This window comes from Heteronotia binoei, chromosome 7, assembly GCF_032191835.1.
Source record: "Heteronotia binoei isolate CCM8104 ecotype False Entrance Well chromosome 7, APGP_CSIRO_Hbin_v1, whole genome shotgun sequence".
NCBI classification, from domain to species: Eukaryota; Metazoa; Chordata; class Lepidosauria; order Squamata; family Gekkonidae; genus Heteronotia; species Heteronotia binoei.
In genome coordinates, this window is record NC_083229.1 from 111602050 (window position 1) to 111618988 (window position 16939).

General features: G+C 51.1%; 1 protein-coding gene across 3 annotated transcripts in view; it reads right to left on the reverse strand.

Annotated features, from left to right (window-relative positions):
* Nucleotides 1-399: 399 nt before the first annotated feature.
* TFAP2A (transcription factor AP-2 alpha) overlaps nucleotides 400-16939 on the reverse strand; it is a 29729-nt gene continuing 13189 nt past the window's right edge. For all 3 annotated transcript variants that reach the window (XM_060244205.1, XM_060244204.1, XM_060244206.1), the window contains exons 3-7: nucleotides 13985-14036; nucleotides 11361-11592; nucleotides 8783-8901; nucleotides 3604-3745; nucleotides 400-689 (exon numbers count right to left, since the gene is read on the reverse strand). In XM_060244205.1, the coding sequence (XP_060100188.1) occupies nucleotides 401-689; nucleotides 3604-3745; nucleotides 8783-8901; nucleotides 11361-11592; nucleotides 13985-14036 (834 nt within the window). In that variant the 3' untranslated portion in view covers nucleotide 400. The remainder of the gene's footprint in view (nucleotides 690-3603; nucleotides 3746-8782; nucleotides 8902-11360; nucleotides 11593-13984; nucleotides 14037-16939) is intronic.

The following is a 16939-nucleotide window of genomic DNA, read 5'->3' on the forward strand; positions in this document are numbered from 1 at the left end:
TCGAGTTCTCCACACGTGTCGCGCTTTCAGTTTTAGCTCTCTCTTTCGCAGGACAAAAAGTTCCTTTTTTAATTTCTTTTAAAAAAAACACAACTTTGTTTTCTTTCGAAAAATGAAAAAAAAAATAAGTTCACACCAACTTAAAAATCCACCGGGGGGAGAAGGGGGGGGCTGATGATTCCCACACCAGCCTCGTTGGTTTCCCCCTCGAGGGTTTCCAGGCCGGGTAGCAACTGGGAGCCAACTGGGGGCGGGGCTGCTGGAAGAGGGCGGAGCCTGCGGGTGGGGGCGGGGCTCCGGGGAGGGCCGAAGCTCTCGGTGGCTTGCAGTAATTGCCCGGGCCAAGGAGGCGGCTGGCAGGAGCGGAGCGGGGCAGAGACCGTCCTCCACCCCGCCGCCTTCATTTCCGGTGCTTCTCCTCTTTGTCGCCGCCCTTGGCGCTGCTGTCCGTGTGGCTGTTGGGGTTGTTGCTGAGGTACATTTTGTCCATGGCCTTGAGCGCCTCGGTGAGATAGTTCTGCAGGGCGGTGACCGCGGCGCAGACGGCCGGACTGCCGAAGCCGTGCGAGATGAGGTTGAAGTGGGTCAGGCAGCTCTGGATGCCCGGCTCCAGGATGGGCGAGGGGCGCGAGTTGCCCAGCGGAGAGCGGTCCTGAGCCAGCAGGTCGGTGAACTCCTTGCAGATCTGTCTGCAGCCCCGACGGCGCGCCCGGGAGAAGGAGGAGAAGCAAGGGGGAGAGGGAGGGAGGGAAAGAGAGAGAAATCAGTCAGCTTTTCGCAGCAGCCGAGGCAAAATGCACTCCACACCACACCCCTCCTCCAACTCGCACTCAGAGACCCCCCGACGGCTCCTACGGCTTGGCCTGCCACTCCACGCCCCCCCTCTTCCCCTTGCCCTGCCCAGCCCAGCCTTTAGGCACCTGCCCCGCTTCAAACTTAGCCCGGTCGATGCGAGCCAGCAAAAAAGAGCAGGGGCGACCAACGCTCCTTCTAAGCTGTGGAGTCCGGTGAGTAAAAATTCTGCTTTGTGAGCTCTTGACATTAAAGTGGAGAGCCACTGCCCACGTGAGCTTGCTCTGGGGCCATTTCTCCTGAGCTGAGACAAAAAGGTGTGAGCCGGAAGCTAAGAATCTGCGAGCTGGCTCACACTAACTCCGCTGAGAAGGAACACTGGGGGCAACCCCCGCACACAGACACACACACACCATTTGCCCTTCTAAGGCAGATCTCACCCCTCCCCACCCCTAGAGCAGGGCCAGCTCTCCCCGCTAGGGTTGCCAAACCCCAAGTGGGGGCAGGGGATCACCCGGTTTGGAGGCCCTCCCCCCGCTTCAGAGTCACTAGAAAGCGGGGTGGGGAAGGGAAATGTCTGCTGGGAACTCTTATTATTCCCTAGGGAGACTTATTCTCATAGGAAATAATGGAGAATTGATCCCTGGGTATCTGGGGTTCTGGGGGGCTGTTTTTTTTTAGTTAGATGCACCAAATTTTCAGTATAGCATCCTGTTCCTCTCCCCAAAATACCCCCCAAGTTTCAAAAAGATTGGACCAGGGGGTCCAATTCTATGAGCCCTAAAAGAATGTGCCCCTATTCATTATTTATGGGAAGACATTTAAAAGGTGTGCGGTCCCTTTAAATGTGATGGCCAGCATTCTCTTTGGAGTTCAATTATGCTTGTCACAGCCTTGCTTCTGGCTCCACCCCCAATGTCCCCAGATATTTCTTGAATTGGACTTGGCAACCCTACTCCTCGCCTTCCGTAACCAGGGGTTGGCCCAGCAGAGTTTCTGGGGAGGGAGTTGGTTTGGGAGGCGCTGGCTCCCGGGATCTCTGCCTTAGCTGGCCCATGGCTCAGCGGACACCCATTCATGGTGAAGGAGGGCCTCGGAGCGGATTTTACTTGGTTTTTAAAGGGCGGGGGGGGGGGAGTCCACGTGGAAGAGCAGGGAGGGGGCGCTGGAGAGGCAGAGGGAGCTTCCCGTCGGGCCAGTCATCCCCTCCCCCCTCTGGGACTTTGAGGGATTCCAGAGCCAGCCAGGCAGGCGGGCAACCTCAGCGCAAGGGCCAACGCGCCCGCGGACTTTGCGCGCAGGCGACAAGAGAAGGCAGAAGCCGTCTGAGTAAACTGTCGCGCCTGGGAAGGGAGGGAGCCTGCAGAGGGGCACGTGGAAAGCCTTTGCTCTCCCGAGCCTGGAATATCTCCCCGTCTGTCCCCAGCTTCAGCCGCTGCCCTCTGGCGCGGTGCCCTTGGGGGACGGACATCGCCAGCGGTCAGGAAGGGCCAGCCCGCCCGCCCCGCCTTTGAATTTCCAGCAAACACCCCATTTGCAGCCGGGGGGGGGGGAATCTCCTCTCGCGCAGGCGCGCTGGTCCCCGCCCACCACCCGCAGAGCAGTTCTCAGTGCAGCCCTCCGCTGCTGGTCTCCTGGAGCCCCTTTGCAGACTCACCACCCGACCGAGTGGCTGCGCCCAGCAGCTTCCCAGGTTAGAATGGACTGAGAGCGGCACGAAGCCCAGGTCCCACAGAGGCCACCGTGACTGTCTGCCATTGGAGATGGGGGGGGGGGTTACCATTCTCCTCCCCCTTTCTCTCTGAAATGCCTAGTTGTGACTCCCTCCCCCAAAGCTGGATTTACAAATACCAAGATAGATAGATAGACAGACAGACAGATGACTTTTTCGTAGCAGGAACTCCATTGCATATTAGGCCACACACCCCTGATGTAGCCAATCCTCCTGAAGCTTGCAGTAGGCCCTGTACTAAGAGCCCTGCAAACTCCAGGAGGATTGGCTACATCAAGGAGGTGTGGTCTAATATGCAAAGGAGTTCCTGCTACAAAAAAATGATAGATAGATAGATAGATAGATAGATAGATAGATAGATAGATAGATAGATAGATAGATAGATAGATAGATAGATAGATAGATAGATAGATAGATAGATAGATAGATAGATAGATAGATAGATAGATAGATAGATAGATAGATAGATAGATAGACAGACAGACAGACAGACAGACAGACAGACAGACAGACAGACAGACAGACAGACAGACAGATAGATGATGGATAGATGGATAGATACAGGGCTTTTGTTGTAGAAAAAGCCCAACAGACACTCAGTTGCATATTATACCACACCCCTTGATGCCAAGCCAGCCAGAACTGTGTTCCTGATGAAAAAAAGCCCTGGTAACGCTATTGGGTCTCAGCGTCCCCTAAAACAGAAGTGGACTACTGGACTCTTCCCCAACCGGCCAATTCCAATCGCTGATCATGACTTAAAAGCGTATTTTTGCTTTCAAATAATCACCTATTACAATTTATTTCTTTTGGCGGGAAAAAAATCCTCTCCACTTATCTGCATAAACTCCAACCCGGCAGTCACTTCAGTTCTTTGGGCCCTTCTGTGCCACCCAGTATACACCAAAGGGGGCGCTTTCTACAGGGGAGGGTCTTGTATGGGTGGCGGAAACTTCCCTCCCAACGAGATGCAGCTAAATCAAAGGAAACAGCCCAACACAGCCAACCTAACAAACCGAAATGAAACGTTTCTTTTCTTTGTTAAATGCTGACGTACTCCTTAAAGGTAAAAGCCTTACTTCGTAGCTAGAAGCATGTTTTTTCTTGTGACTTGCTCGTTTGGATCGGAATGTTGTCGGTTGAGAAATTCAGCTACCGCTTTGGCAGGAAATTCTGTCTCACAGACGTAACCAAAATCCCTGGCGAGATGAACTGCTTCTCCTGGAATTGGAAGATGGGGCGGGGAGGGGGGAGATGGGGGAGGGATGAATACTCTGATCAGTACTCAAACGTTTCTCCAAGGGGCAATTTTAGTTACCCTCTTCTAAGCCCTTCATAAGAGCCCCGTGGCGCAGAGTGGTAAAGCAGCAGTCTGCTCACGACTTGAGTTCGATCCCAGCGGAAGCTGGTTCAGGTAGCCGTCTCCAGGTTGACTCAGCCTTCCATCCTTCCGAGGTCGGTAAAATGAGTACCCAGATTGCTGGGGGGAAAGTGTAGATGACTGGGGAAGTCAATGGCAAACCACCCCGTAAAAAATCTGCCTTGAAAACGTTGTGAAAGCAACGTCACTCCAGAGTCGGAAACGACTGGTGCTTGCACAGGGGACTACCTTTGCCTTTAAGCCCTGTACTCAGAAGGGTGTTTAGGATCGCACTGCTTAGTAAACCCCTTGAACAAAACAAATGCTCCGGCCAAAAACGTCCTGAAGTTGCCGCTTTAAGTCAGTGGGTGCAAAACGACGCGGGGGGAGTGGGGGTTAGACACGTTTTGCAGTTAGACAAGATTCCAGCCAAGGAGAAGGCGTGCATTTGCTGACCTAAATTAAGAAGGCAGGCTCACCGGAAGTGCTTGATGGATCTTGGCTGAACATTAACCAAAGCAAACCAAGGCTATAAATATGGGTGTATATATTGGAAAATGCCTGGGCCCAAAAAGAGATGGGAGGACGATTTCTGGAGGTAACAACCTGCTTCTCGTTAACTAATTCATGCCATGAGCGTTGTTTACCATCCGGACATCACAACCAAACAACTCTCCCCTCCTCCAAGCGACGTATCTGGCTGAAACATGCTAAGATCTTTTTCTTTTCTTTTTTTAAGGAGGGGAAAACTGCAATAAACGAACACCATGGTTTAACTACCGACTAATCCACTTCAGTGCTTTCAGCCCTAAAACTCATCGAATGCAATCACACATGCTAAATAATGCAGTTTCAATACACTTTCCATGCACTTTCCAAATAAATTTTACTGTGCGAACTGGCCAAATCCTGTTTGAGAGTGGATTGAAACTGCATTAATTAGCTTGACGTGTGATCGCCTCTTTAGACACTGATTTTGACCAAAGCACTTTGCTTTGTTTCTGTTGGGTCAAGTGAAATAGCGAGTTTGTATTTTAAATTGATACACGTTAATCACAGATAAGATTTATATATATATATATATCTTAGAAGCTTGCGTGCTAAAAACGCTTATGATTTTGTTTCATTTTGCATATTCCAGCGACTAGTATTGATTCTTGATCCCCGCTGCTTCTGCAGCTCTCCTCAACGCGCTGCGCTAAACACCTCTGAAGTGTTTAAATTTTAACTTGAGCGCACATATAAATAGTTATCCCTCCTTTCCCTCCTCCTCCTCCTCTCCCGCCCCGCCCCCGTTCCCTTCCAAACGATTAACCATAAGAATGTGAGGGTCATTCCGTTGAAAGTCTGTCTGTTTTGTTGATTTTCGAATCTTTGGTTTTAATTTCCTGAACCAGTTGGTTTTTTACTGCAGGGCTTCCTGCCATTAGCTCGGGGTCCGGAAGAACGCATGCGCCAATTAGAGCTTCAAAGCCTCAGTCGGGCGAGCTTGTTTCCATAAAATGGAGCGGATCATAAACAATAACAGCGCCTGAGAAACTGCCGCATCGCGCGGGGACCCGCAGCCAAAACAACTGGACGCGATCTCGGGAGGGGGCGGAGAAGGGGGGGAGGTTAGCCACCATTCTCGATTTATCTGCCTCGCATTAGCCTACCCCTCTTTTGTGTCTTCCCATGTAAGTGGATCGGGCCCCTGCAATGTCCAATAGATTGTTAAGAGAGAAAGAGAGAGAGAGAGAGAGAGAGAGAGAAAGCAAGCCCAAAGTCCTGATAAGCTCTACTACATATTATTTAGAATCTCAGCAGTATCAGCCTTCACCAGACATTTTTCTTTTTAAATCGGATTTCCCCTCTCTCTCTTTATTTTGTTAGCACTCCCTTCAGAGTATTTCTCCAGTTTATGGAAACTTTCTTGTCATTCCACCCCCACCCCCGAGTTTAGCCTTCAACTGCGCATCACCTTGCAGGTAGCCTCTGCTTCCTAAGGACAAAGAAAAGCTCCACGAAGCTCTTTCTGTTGTGGCTGCATCCTTAAAATGCCTTTTGCCTCGTTCCTTTGACACTTGCGTGTTTTAAACCAGACACCAGGCCAGAGAAGCAAACTGTTCTCTGGCTGCTAAGTGAAAACCACAGCTGGTTCTTAGGAGCCAGAAGACACCCTTTAACTAAACTCTTTGCAGAGAGGAATCAAAATTGGGGTTAAAGACCTCCAAAGAAAAATGCTGAAGGAGAAGGATTGCAAAGGTGTAACCCTCACATCAGTTTCCTGGTGTCAACAGCTGCAGCCAGGTAGGCCTTCTTATGCCAGACCAGAGTATCCCCTTCTGCATTAGAATACAAGGGCTGCAATGAAGCTTCACTCCGGCCAGGCCATTCATTCCCTGCAAAATAGTGTCCTGTTTTCCTCCCCTTCTCTTACAGTCAAATCAGAGAATCCTACCCAAGGCAGCTGCCTCCTATTCTGTAATGACCGAGAACAAAGGGGCTGCTGGCTGGGAGGCTTTCAGGACACCATTAAATCATGGTTTAGGAGGTCAAGGATTCCCAAACTAATTCAGGAAGCAGTGGTCATGCATTTCTCAAATGCAGATGCCAGAAGAACTCAAATGATTTACTGGTATGTGGTTTCCAGCAGCAGGGACTTTAACTTGGGGGGAGAGCGGCCCCCTGACATTGTTCAGCGATGAGCACAGAAGGTGACAGAGGGGGGCTGGAAAGGGTGCGTTTAAAAAATGTGGTCTAGACAAACAGATGACCGGACAGTGTACCTGTTTGCGTGGTGACCTAGTTAATGCGCCAGTGCCAAGAAATATATTCCTCAGCCTCCTTTCTGAATTCCATTTCCCTTTTATATCCCAGCTCACAAGAATTAAGAATATTAGCTTGGCATAAACATGGAGAAATGACTGAATTTCACACTAGACCTTTAATCATGGCTTAACTCTGTCCCCAAACTGACATTCTACACTAGAATCAGAGAAGCCAACTCTATGATTCTATGATTTTAGCGTAGACTGTCAGCTTGGGGACAGGGCTAAACCAGAATTAAAAGTCCAGTGCAAAATTGGTCTGAATGTATGTGGCCTCTTTTACAGGACAGCTGGCAGAGCAGAGGTACATGGAAGCTGGCAGTGCCATGCATTCTGAACATATTAGCCTGTACCATTTATACAGAATGTGAGAGGTGGTCTGATCCAAAGGACACTTTTAATTTATTTTATTTGGAAGAGTAGTCTTTATTTGGAAGAGTGGTCACGCTCCACTGTTGGGTAGACCAGACCATCTCCTATGTCAGGGGTGGCCAACGGTAGCTCTCCAGATGTTTTTGCCTACAACTTCCATCAGCCCCAGCCAGCATGGCCAATGGCTGGGGCTGGTGGAAATTGTAGGCAAAAAAAACATCTGGAGAGCTACTGTTGGCCACCCCTGTCCTGTGTGTGTGTGTCTCTGTCATCCTTCCCTCCAACTCTGAATTTGTTTATAGAGTCTTCACTTGTGATGAGGCCTGTTTGGGACTTGCAGTGAATAATGATTAACATAACAAAAGTTCTAATTGACTCTATTATAGCATCCCTTCAGTCACATGAGCCAGCAAACATGGGTTCCTTCCATGGCCCCTTTTTTAACAACCTGAGTCATTTTCCTGGGTACAGTATACACACTTGGGAGTCATTTTGTGCTTCTTTGAATCCATTCTGTTCAGTGGAATGAACATAGGGGATCATGGATTTCAAGGTAAAGTAAGAAACATAATTTTCAGATAACCCACAAATGAGTTAGCCGGAGTATTTGAACATAACCTGGATTTAAATCCCAATTACATCAACAAGAGAAACATAATTTTCAGATAACCCACAAATGAGTTAGCCAGAGTATTTCAACATAACCTGAATTTAAATCCCAGTTACATCAACAAGAGTCTTCAGTCTACAGCACAGCTGAACAGAGGAACTGGATTTGCAATAAAATCCATCTAGGTTCTAGATAAATTCAGTTGTGTGTATAAAGATTCAATAAATTAGAACACATTTACGAGTTAGATCACCCTGGATCCGAATAAATTGCTTAAATAATCCTAAAGCAGACATTTTAGATTAGTGGGATGGCAGTCCTGGGTGAGTATTAGTTTAAATCCAAATTACTACCTTTTTAAAGCCCAAAAGCTCAATTAGTTTATGAACCACGTTCAAAACCACTTGCTTTAGATTAATTAATCAATTCATTTTCCAATAAAATTTGCAATTATCCAGAAGAGAAGCAGCATCTCTTGAGTAAACAGCATAGCTAAACCACATATTGTTTATAAAATAATCATAACCTCCTGATCTGAATCAAGAGCTAGCGTGAGATTGTGCGCATTGCTACATTGCCCCCTTTCACTGGGGACTGCTCTGATTAAAATCCAATTAAAATCCACCATGTCAATCAGTGATTAATAAATTAATCCATTAATTACGCTTACTCGATTAATGTTCCCCAGTTCTACTTTTTTAAATGCAAGGGACTGTTCCACTGGCAACCCAGTTAAAGTGAAGTTTTAGACTTTAAGCCAACTTAGTTTCACTCACTTCCCTGGGACTTGGCAACCAGGTCCTAAATGCATTTACAGGGATTTAAGTGCAAACAGATTTCAATAGAGCCCACTTCCAAGTATTTTGACATGAATGGGTTTTTGACTGGGCTGACAGTTTCAATTCACTTTTCAGAAAAAGTACAAAGCAGAAGGTCAAAACAAGAGTTTTCTTTAGACATAACGATTTAAATTAAACAATGCCCATAAACATTTTAACACGGCTCTCCCAAATGCCCCCGTTTTGTTGAACTGACAAAAAAAATGAACCCCTATACCTTTACGAAAGAATCCCCTTCCACCTGCAAAATCTAAAGTCATGACTTACCTTCTACTAGTGATGTCAGTAGGGTAACATTAGCAGCTTTACGTCTCCCGGCTGGCAAATTTAATCCTATTTTGTCCAGTTTTTCTCGCAGAGATCTCCCTCCATTTTTTGACTTCGCCCTATTTCACACATTTTTAAAAAGCCATTTAACACATGACTAATATATGCCACATCATATTGAAATTATTTCATATATTTTCCTCTTCCCTCCCCCCCCCCAAAAAAAACTATTACCAATCCTTATTAGGAAGGATATTTAATGAAGTTGCATTCCCCCAAAATGCCAAGGCAGAATTAAATGCAAACTAGGCAACTGTGCTGAAATATTTCCTTGAGTCTGAAAGAAGGATAGGCTGGCCAGTGAAGTGCTTTTTTGTTTGAAAGGTTATCTCTTTGCAAGCCATAGGTGGGCAACGAGGGCTGCCACAGATTCTTTCCTGCTGAACCTGAATTCAGAGCCACTATCAGTGGCCTAGTGGGCCTGGTTTAGTCAGATCTTCTGGCATTATTGACAAGCCTAATTCACAACAGTCAAGGGCCTTCATTTGTCTGCCATTATGAAAATTGCATTCCATTTTGCTGCAGAGATTAAGAGGGAAAGATGCATATTATTTTGCCAAAACCGGGGCTTTCGTTATTTATTATAGTGGTCAAAAGGGAGGAGGGGGAACAGGCAGGTGGAAGAAAGGCTGTTTGCTGAATTGTAGTTCCTTCCATAAAGAAGAAACCCCTGTGCCCAGCTTGCCGGATAAAACCCCTGAGAGTCCCCCATTGCAGCACAGTCATACATAGTGACTTCTTTCAGGAAAATAATGCTGGCACTGCCCTCAGCTGGTGCCTGCAAGTTTTCATCAAACCTTGATGTGCTTTGCAGTGTTATGGGGAAAGGGATCCATACTACGGGATGCTATAGAGCTGGAGACAGGGATGTAGGGATTAGAGTGCTGGCCTAGGACCTGGGTTCAAATCCTCCCTCCGCCAGGAAGATCCCCGGGTGACCTTGGGACAGTCGTCCCCTCTAGGACTGCTTCAGAGGGCTGGTGTGAGAACAAAAAGCCAGGAAGCCACTCTTTGTGGCAGAACATGCTGCCTGCCTTGAGTAGGACCAAGCCACATCTCTGGAGACTTTGCAGTACTTTCAGAAAGTACTTTTATATTCTGTATAATATAAAACCAGGGTTGTTGTTTTTTTTAACAGGAACGCAGTTCCAGCTGGCGTAGCATCAGGGGGTGTGGCTTAATATGCAAATGAATTCCTGCTGGGCTTTTTCTACAAAAAAGCCCTATGTGGAAAATGGTGGTGTCAGGGGGTGTGGTCTAATATGCGAATAAGTTCCTGCTGGTCTTTTTCTACATAAAAAAAGCCCTGTGTATAACCATGTTCTAGTAATAACAGCCCTAAAAGGAAGGTCTATTCATACCATGTGGGACTGTGAAACCAGCATCTCCCACGGTTAAATGGTCTTAGCTTGCATTTGGACACAGAATGTACAGGTTGGCTGGCATGAAGGGAACAGGGCTACCCAGAATAAGCTCTCTGGAACGCCCTTAAGTTTAGATTCCTGCTTCAAAATGCCCAATAACAGCTGGGGTGTACTAAGGGTAGTCCTCTCCTGTTCCAATAATAATAATCAGGGCTTTTTTTTAAGTAGGAATGCACAGAAACGGAGTTCCGGCTGGCTTGGTGTCAGGGGGTGTGGCCTAATATGTAAATGAGTTCCTACTGGGCTTTTTCTACAGAAAAGCCCTAAGTGAAACAAGGGTGATGTCAGCGGGTGTGGCCTAATATGCAAACGAGTTCCTGCTGGGCTTTCTCTACCAAAAAGCAATAATAATAATATAGGTGGAATTCTAGCAGGAGCTCATTTGTATATTAGGCCACACCTCCCTGATGTAGCCAATCCTCTTGGGGCTTACAGGTCTCTTAGTACAAGGCCTACTGTATGCTCTTGGAGGATTAGCTACATCAGGGGTGTGTGGCCTAATATGCAAAGGAGCTCCTGCTAGAATTCCACCCCTGATAATAATAATACCAAACTTTTACAGCTATTAATCCTGACTTAAGACTAGGGAGAGGGGCGTTTTAAAGATTGATTTGATTGGAAGAAGGCAAAAATGAGACCCCCTTCACACATGACTAATATGCCCTACCACAAAAACAAATATCTGTTATGCAGCATATTTATTGAAATTCCCTTCTGGTTAAGGCTAAGCTCTGAAGGCACAACTGACTGCACACCTAAACAGGCAGCTCCAGGTGCCAAACAGGGTCAGCTCGAGATCTCGGCCCTGAAGAGGCCCTTGTTAAGGAAGAGCGTGGAACGCAGAGCCTTTGGGCCCATCCTGGAAGCCTTGCGGAAAGAGGGCCAGCCAGCAACTAGCAGGAGCCCCCTGCCTAGTCAGTAGCCCATCAGGAGCTCACGGGGCCTCCAGTGGGAAAGGCCGAAGCGCGAGAAAAAGGCGACCCAGCCCTGGAGACGTGTGATTGGCTGGCGGGCCCGCAGCGCCTGGGCAATCCCCGCCAATAGAGGGCCTTCCCGCCCAAACCCTCCTGTTTCCCCCCGGCCCCGCCCCTCACCTCCGGAGGACCCCGCCCAGCAGGGAGGCGTTGAGGCACTCGGGCGGGGAGAGGCGCCGCTGCACTTCGGCCACCGTGACCTTGTACTTGGAGGTGGAGCTGAGCAGCGAGAGGCGGCCGGGCACCGAGCAGAAGACCTCGTTGGGGTTCACCACGCCGCCGAAGAGCGCCTCCTTGTTGAGGGGCAGGGCCGAGACCGCGTTGACGCTCGCCTTGGACAGGGAGACCGGACCTGCAGGGGAGGAGGAGGAGGAGAGCCGCGTTAGGGCGCCCGGGAGGAGGAGGAGGATTGCAGATTTATACCCCGCCCTTCTCCCTGAATCAGAGACTCCGAGCGGCTCCCCATCTGCTATCGCTTCTCCCCCCACAACAGACACCCTGCGAGGTGGGTGGGGCTGAGAGGGCTCTCCCAGCAGCTGCCCTTCCAAGGACGACTCCTGCGAGGAGGCGGGGGTGGGCAGCGGAGCCCCCCCCCCCCAGGGGAGCCGGCTGATGCCTTTGCCGCCGCCTGTCCGCCTTAGCCTGTCTCCAGCCCAGCCCCTTCCCAAGCCCCGCCTCTGCCACGCCCCCCGTCGCCTTCAAGACCCCCTTCAAGGGGGCGGGGAGAGGCCGCGTCTTCCCAACCGACTGGCGCTGCAGATCGTCCCCTGGCAGGCCTCCTTCTACAGACAGGGCAGTGGCTGCTGGCTTAGAAGGCTGCGGCTCTCGGAGGATGCCAACGGTGGGCGCTACTCCGAAGCCTACTCAGGGGCTACTTCCTCCCCGCAAGGACCCGCCCTACCGACCTCCCCACACTGGTCTGGGCAGCAGGAAGCAACCCTGAACGTGGTGGGACTTCCAGGCAGACGTGCACCGGTTGGGCACATGTCTTGTGGTACCTCTGCTGTTCCTTCCCCCCGCCCCGCCCTCCCCATTCCCAACTGCTGTGGGCTCGAGGGCCTGCCTAGGCAGGATGCTGGTTCCAGAGCAGCCCCGAAGCTTTGGACGGGGTCCCACCCAGGCGGGCCTCTTCCGTGGGCGCCGCTTCCTGAGCCCCAGAAAGCCCAGCGCCCAGCCAGGAGGCGGCCGAGGCAGAGGAGCGACAGCGCCGTCCTTTGTTTCAAAGCCAGGCGACGGCGGCAGCTGAAGGGCCCCGGCAGGCCTTCTCGCGTAGCCGCTCCCCCCCTGTCCCCATTGCACACACGGGCACATCTCCAAAAGGAAGGCGAGCAGGGGATGCGCTTCGTTCCCAGACCTTCCGGGCCTGGCGCGGTCCCCCTAGCTATCTCCACGCGCGAAAAGGGGGTCTTGGCTTGCCGGCGTCGCCTTTCACGCCACCGCCCCGTTGCGCTCGAAATCTTGACTCTTTTGTTATCCTCGGGGTCTTCCTTCCCCGTTCCCTTCCCCCCCCTCTTTTTTTTCTCGTATTCTTCCTTAAGTGGGCTTAATCCAAATGTGAAAAGGGTGGCGCGGGGAAGGCGGAAGGGGGTGGGGGGGAGATCTCGGTTTTGGATAGATCACTTGTGACATTAATAGCTCTGGGGAGGCTAATCGAGACAATGGGAGTTAAACGAACTCCTGAGATTACTAATAAAAGAGCCAATTATCATGTCGACTTGGAAAGAGCATCTCTTGAAGATTTATTCCTGGCGCATCTAATTTGACGTGACAAAGGCTCCCCACATTGGGCGGCGCGGGGCAGGGGGGGGGAACGGCCTGAAACTTTTGCTCTGGAAGGGGCAACCCCACGGAGGGGTATCTACCCCAGAGGCGGCTGGCTGGCCCATCCACCCTGCCCTAAAGGACCCCGAGCCGCGCCTTCCCGCCGGTCCGACGCCAGCCATCCCTGGATCAATGGTGTGTCCCCTCCTTCCAACAACAACAATTTACCAAGCAGAACACGGCAGGGAGAACCACGGCTCGGGTCCTTCCCCCCGCACCCAGAACCACCTGCAACAACGCTTCTCTCTCTTCCCCCCCCCCCCCCGTCCCACAAAAGCTGCCACCCAGAGCCGCGCACGCATGTTCTCCGCGCGGCGGTCCAAAGCCAGGGCAACGAGGACGCGACCTCTTCTCGACGCGCAACGATCCCGAGGAAAACAGGAGCCCCCGTCGCCTCCAGAGACCATCCCAAGGCCGGGCAGCACCAATCCGGCAGCGCATACACACACCCTCGTTGCCAGGATACAACAAAAGGCTTCCTGGCGGAAACCGTGCACAACCATCTCATGAACCTGAAATCGAAGGCGAAGGCCCGAGGGGAGGAAGGACGGAGAATGGTGGTTTTGCGTGTGTTTCATGCAGAAGAACCCCAGGCCACTAGGGAAACTAGACCTCGGGTCTGGACCACGCAGTGAGACGAGCTGGGGATCCCTTTAGCCAGGGCATAGGATCACACACAACCCCCACCCCACAGGCCACATCAATTGACAGAGGTTAGTATTAACCGAAAGGTTGGCTTCGAGGGGGATTGTCGGCTCGGTTTTTCCATTTGCCAGCCCCTTGTAAATTACGTGGAGGGAGGGGGAGAGAGAGAGAGAGGAGGGGAGGGGAACAATAGCTGCCGCCGCCGCCGCCGCGAGTTCTCCGGGCAAGAGCGCCCGGCTTGTGAGGACATGTTTGGAATGCGCAAGGCAACGGCTTACCTTTCTTAATTACAGTTTGATCTGGGATGTTCAGGCCCGGGTCTTCGACGTGCTGCAACAAAAGAACAGCCCGGGATGTGAATCTTGAAAAGGAGCGAAAAGAAACACAGCAGGAAGCTTCGCCGCCCCCCCCCCCGGTGGTATTTCCGCCTCCTGCCTGCTACGGCGGGTTGTTATGGTTTTGCCGGGCAGTGTGGCGTTCCAGAAGGCGCGCGCCTTGTGGCGCTGCCGGTTTGGTTTTTGTAAATGGAAGGCAGAATTTAATGTAGGTTTTTTTTTATTATTTATTTTTTAATAAAGAAAGAAACTGTATTTTCCCGGTCCGGGGTCTTTAACAGTTCCTAGAGTTTGCTTCCAAGACACCTTAACTTCCAAGCCAGTAGAATTTAGGATTTCAACCCTGCCCCACCAGCAACTGAAAACGAGTGGACTCCGCCAAGAAGAGGTTCCGGGGCTTCCCAGGGCTCCTACCTATTCTCTCCCCCCCCCCCCCTTCCAGGGCTGGCGAGCCTCCTGCTCCCCTCTCTGTCAAACCGGGCGGCGGGGGGGGGGGGGGAGGAAGCCTTTTTTCCAAATGGGCCATTATTAAAATAATCGCCAGACTCCAGGAGGCGAAGGGCCGCTGCCTCTGGGCACGCGGAGCAGCACAATGGGCCAGGAAGCGGGAGGGCTCGTTGGGGCAGGAGGCAGACGTGGCCCAGGGAGACAAGGAGCCTTGGGGCCCGTAGCGATGGAGCCAACACCCCCCCCCTCTCTCCCCAGAGCATCCCAGCCGCCCCACAGGCCTGCCCTCTCCCAACCGCTGCTGCCCACTTGGCCAGTCGCCTCCTGGAGACCTTGGGATTTGCAGTTCGGGGTTGCCCGTTTGCAGGCGCTGGGGAGGGGTGTGGGGGGGGGAGGTGTGCCCGGCCCGCGCGCTGGAATCCCAAAACGAGCTTAGAAAGTCAAAGTAGAGGGGAGAGAGAGAGACACAGAGGGAGACAGAGAGAGAGAGACAGAAAGAAAGACAGAGAGAGAGACAGAGAAAGAAAAGGAGAGAGACAGAAAGAAAGAAAGACAGACACAGAGAGAGAGAGACAGAGAGAGACACACAGAGAGAAGCGTGTTTTCTAATTCCCCGCCTGACAGTCAATCTAATGTGTCTGTCTGTGTTTACAAATTAGCGCCAGCGCTGCTGCTTTGTGGGAAGGGGGGGCAGAGAGAGACAGAGACGCTTTCGCAGGGTCTTGTGTCCCCCTCCCCGCCGAAGCCCTCCCTCCCTTCCTTCCCTCCCACCCCTCGTCTCTGTCCAACAATAATAACCGATTCTTCGACCATATTTCCCCCTCCCTCCCCCCTCGCGTCCTTGCCTGGGATTTATGCTCCTGTTAATTGTGCCTGAGCTCAATGATTCCGGGTGGATGGGACGAAGTTGCTTTATTACAGGTTTTATTGTACTCGGTGCTCTCATTTGTAACTTGCCTAAAGTGCTTCTGGATTTGAGCATAATTAAATTGAGAAATGTTCAGAAATGACGGGCCGCGGCGGCAGTTTCCTTTGGTTTGTTTTTTTCCCCCCCTTTTCCTTTTTTAACTATATGGGGAAATATGATCCCTTCGAGCGGGCGGCCTTAAACCCATAAAGTAGAACGTAGTGGGGCGGAACAATCCCCCCCCCCCCGGTCTGATTTTCAGCAACCTCTCTGGAGCTGCACCAACCGCCGGCTGCTGGGTTTTAAAATCCCGCCGAGCTATTTATAATCAAATAAGCCTAAACCCTCGATTTAGCCTGTCTTCTTCAGTAGGCTTACTAGGAAAGGCGAACAGAGGCAAACCAAGGATGAAAACGACCCTTGTCCCCGTGACCCCCACCCGTTCCAAAGGGCTAGGCTGCTGGCCCCCCACGCACCCCACGAACACGGGAAGAAAGGAGCTCTGACACCAGCCGGTGCACACGTGCACACAAAACCCGGGTCAAAGTCCGGGGCTGCCACGCAGCTCAGGGCATTGCATGCAGCCTACAGCCCCAAATATCATTTCAGTGGAACCGGAATAAGGATCCGGCCGCCGACGCTTCCGGAGGGAGTAGGAGGTTTAGTTGGGTCGGTTGAAGGATTTAAACCAGATGGCAACTGATTTCTCCTCTTTCCCCCCCCCCCCGCGTTGCAAATACACCCAAGGATCAGTCATTGCTGTCTGAGAAAGCAATGAAACAACCGGGGGGGGGGGAGGGATGGCGGGGCGGAGGGGGGGGGGGTTGGTTTGGAATCCATGCAAATGTGCTGTTTCCAAAAGCCCTCCCCGCGGCCAACGAAATTGCAGGACAAGGAGCCGATTTTAGATCAGGTTTCTCACAGTAACCGAAACCCACGCTAGCATCAAATTAGTTTACATCCCGATACCCAAACACATGTGGCGGGAAGGCCCCGTGGGTTGCAACAGGAGTTGCCTCCGCTGGGAAGCCGAACAGGCAGAGAATTTCCACCGGCTTGTCGCTGGGCTTAAAATAGAAAGCCCCTTCGAAATATGACTTGCATGGGATTTTAGAAAATAAATAAATAGGGGAAAGGTTTTATTTTAGGACTCTCGCGATGACTGATTAAATTCTTCCCTGCCCATACTTCGAGAGAGAGAATTATTATTGTTGTTATTATTATTACTACTTCTTCTATTACATCTGAACCCGACCGTTGCTGAGATGGACACAGCCAGAAGAAGCTGGCTGTCATAAATTCCCTATCCCTCCCCCCCCTCTCAGTTCCAAGCCTGGTTTGTTAAAGGGGGGAGGGGGGGAGAAAAGGTTGCCCAAACGACCCCCAAACGGCCCAACCCGTCTGAACGGATCTCCCTGCAACGCGATACTGAAAAGCATTAAACTGTCAACGGATATCTCGCGGCAATATTTGATCCTGTAATTTGGGGAGGCGTTTTAGCAACCGCGACCGCACCCCCCCCCTCCCAAAAGAAAAAAAAATCT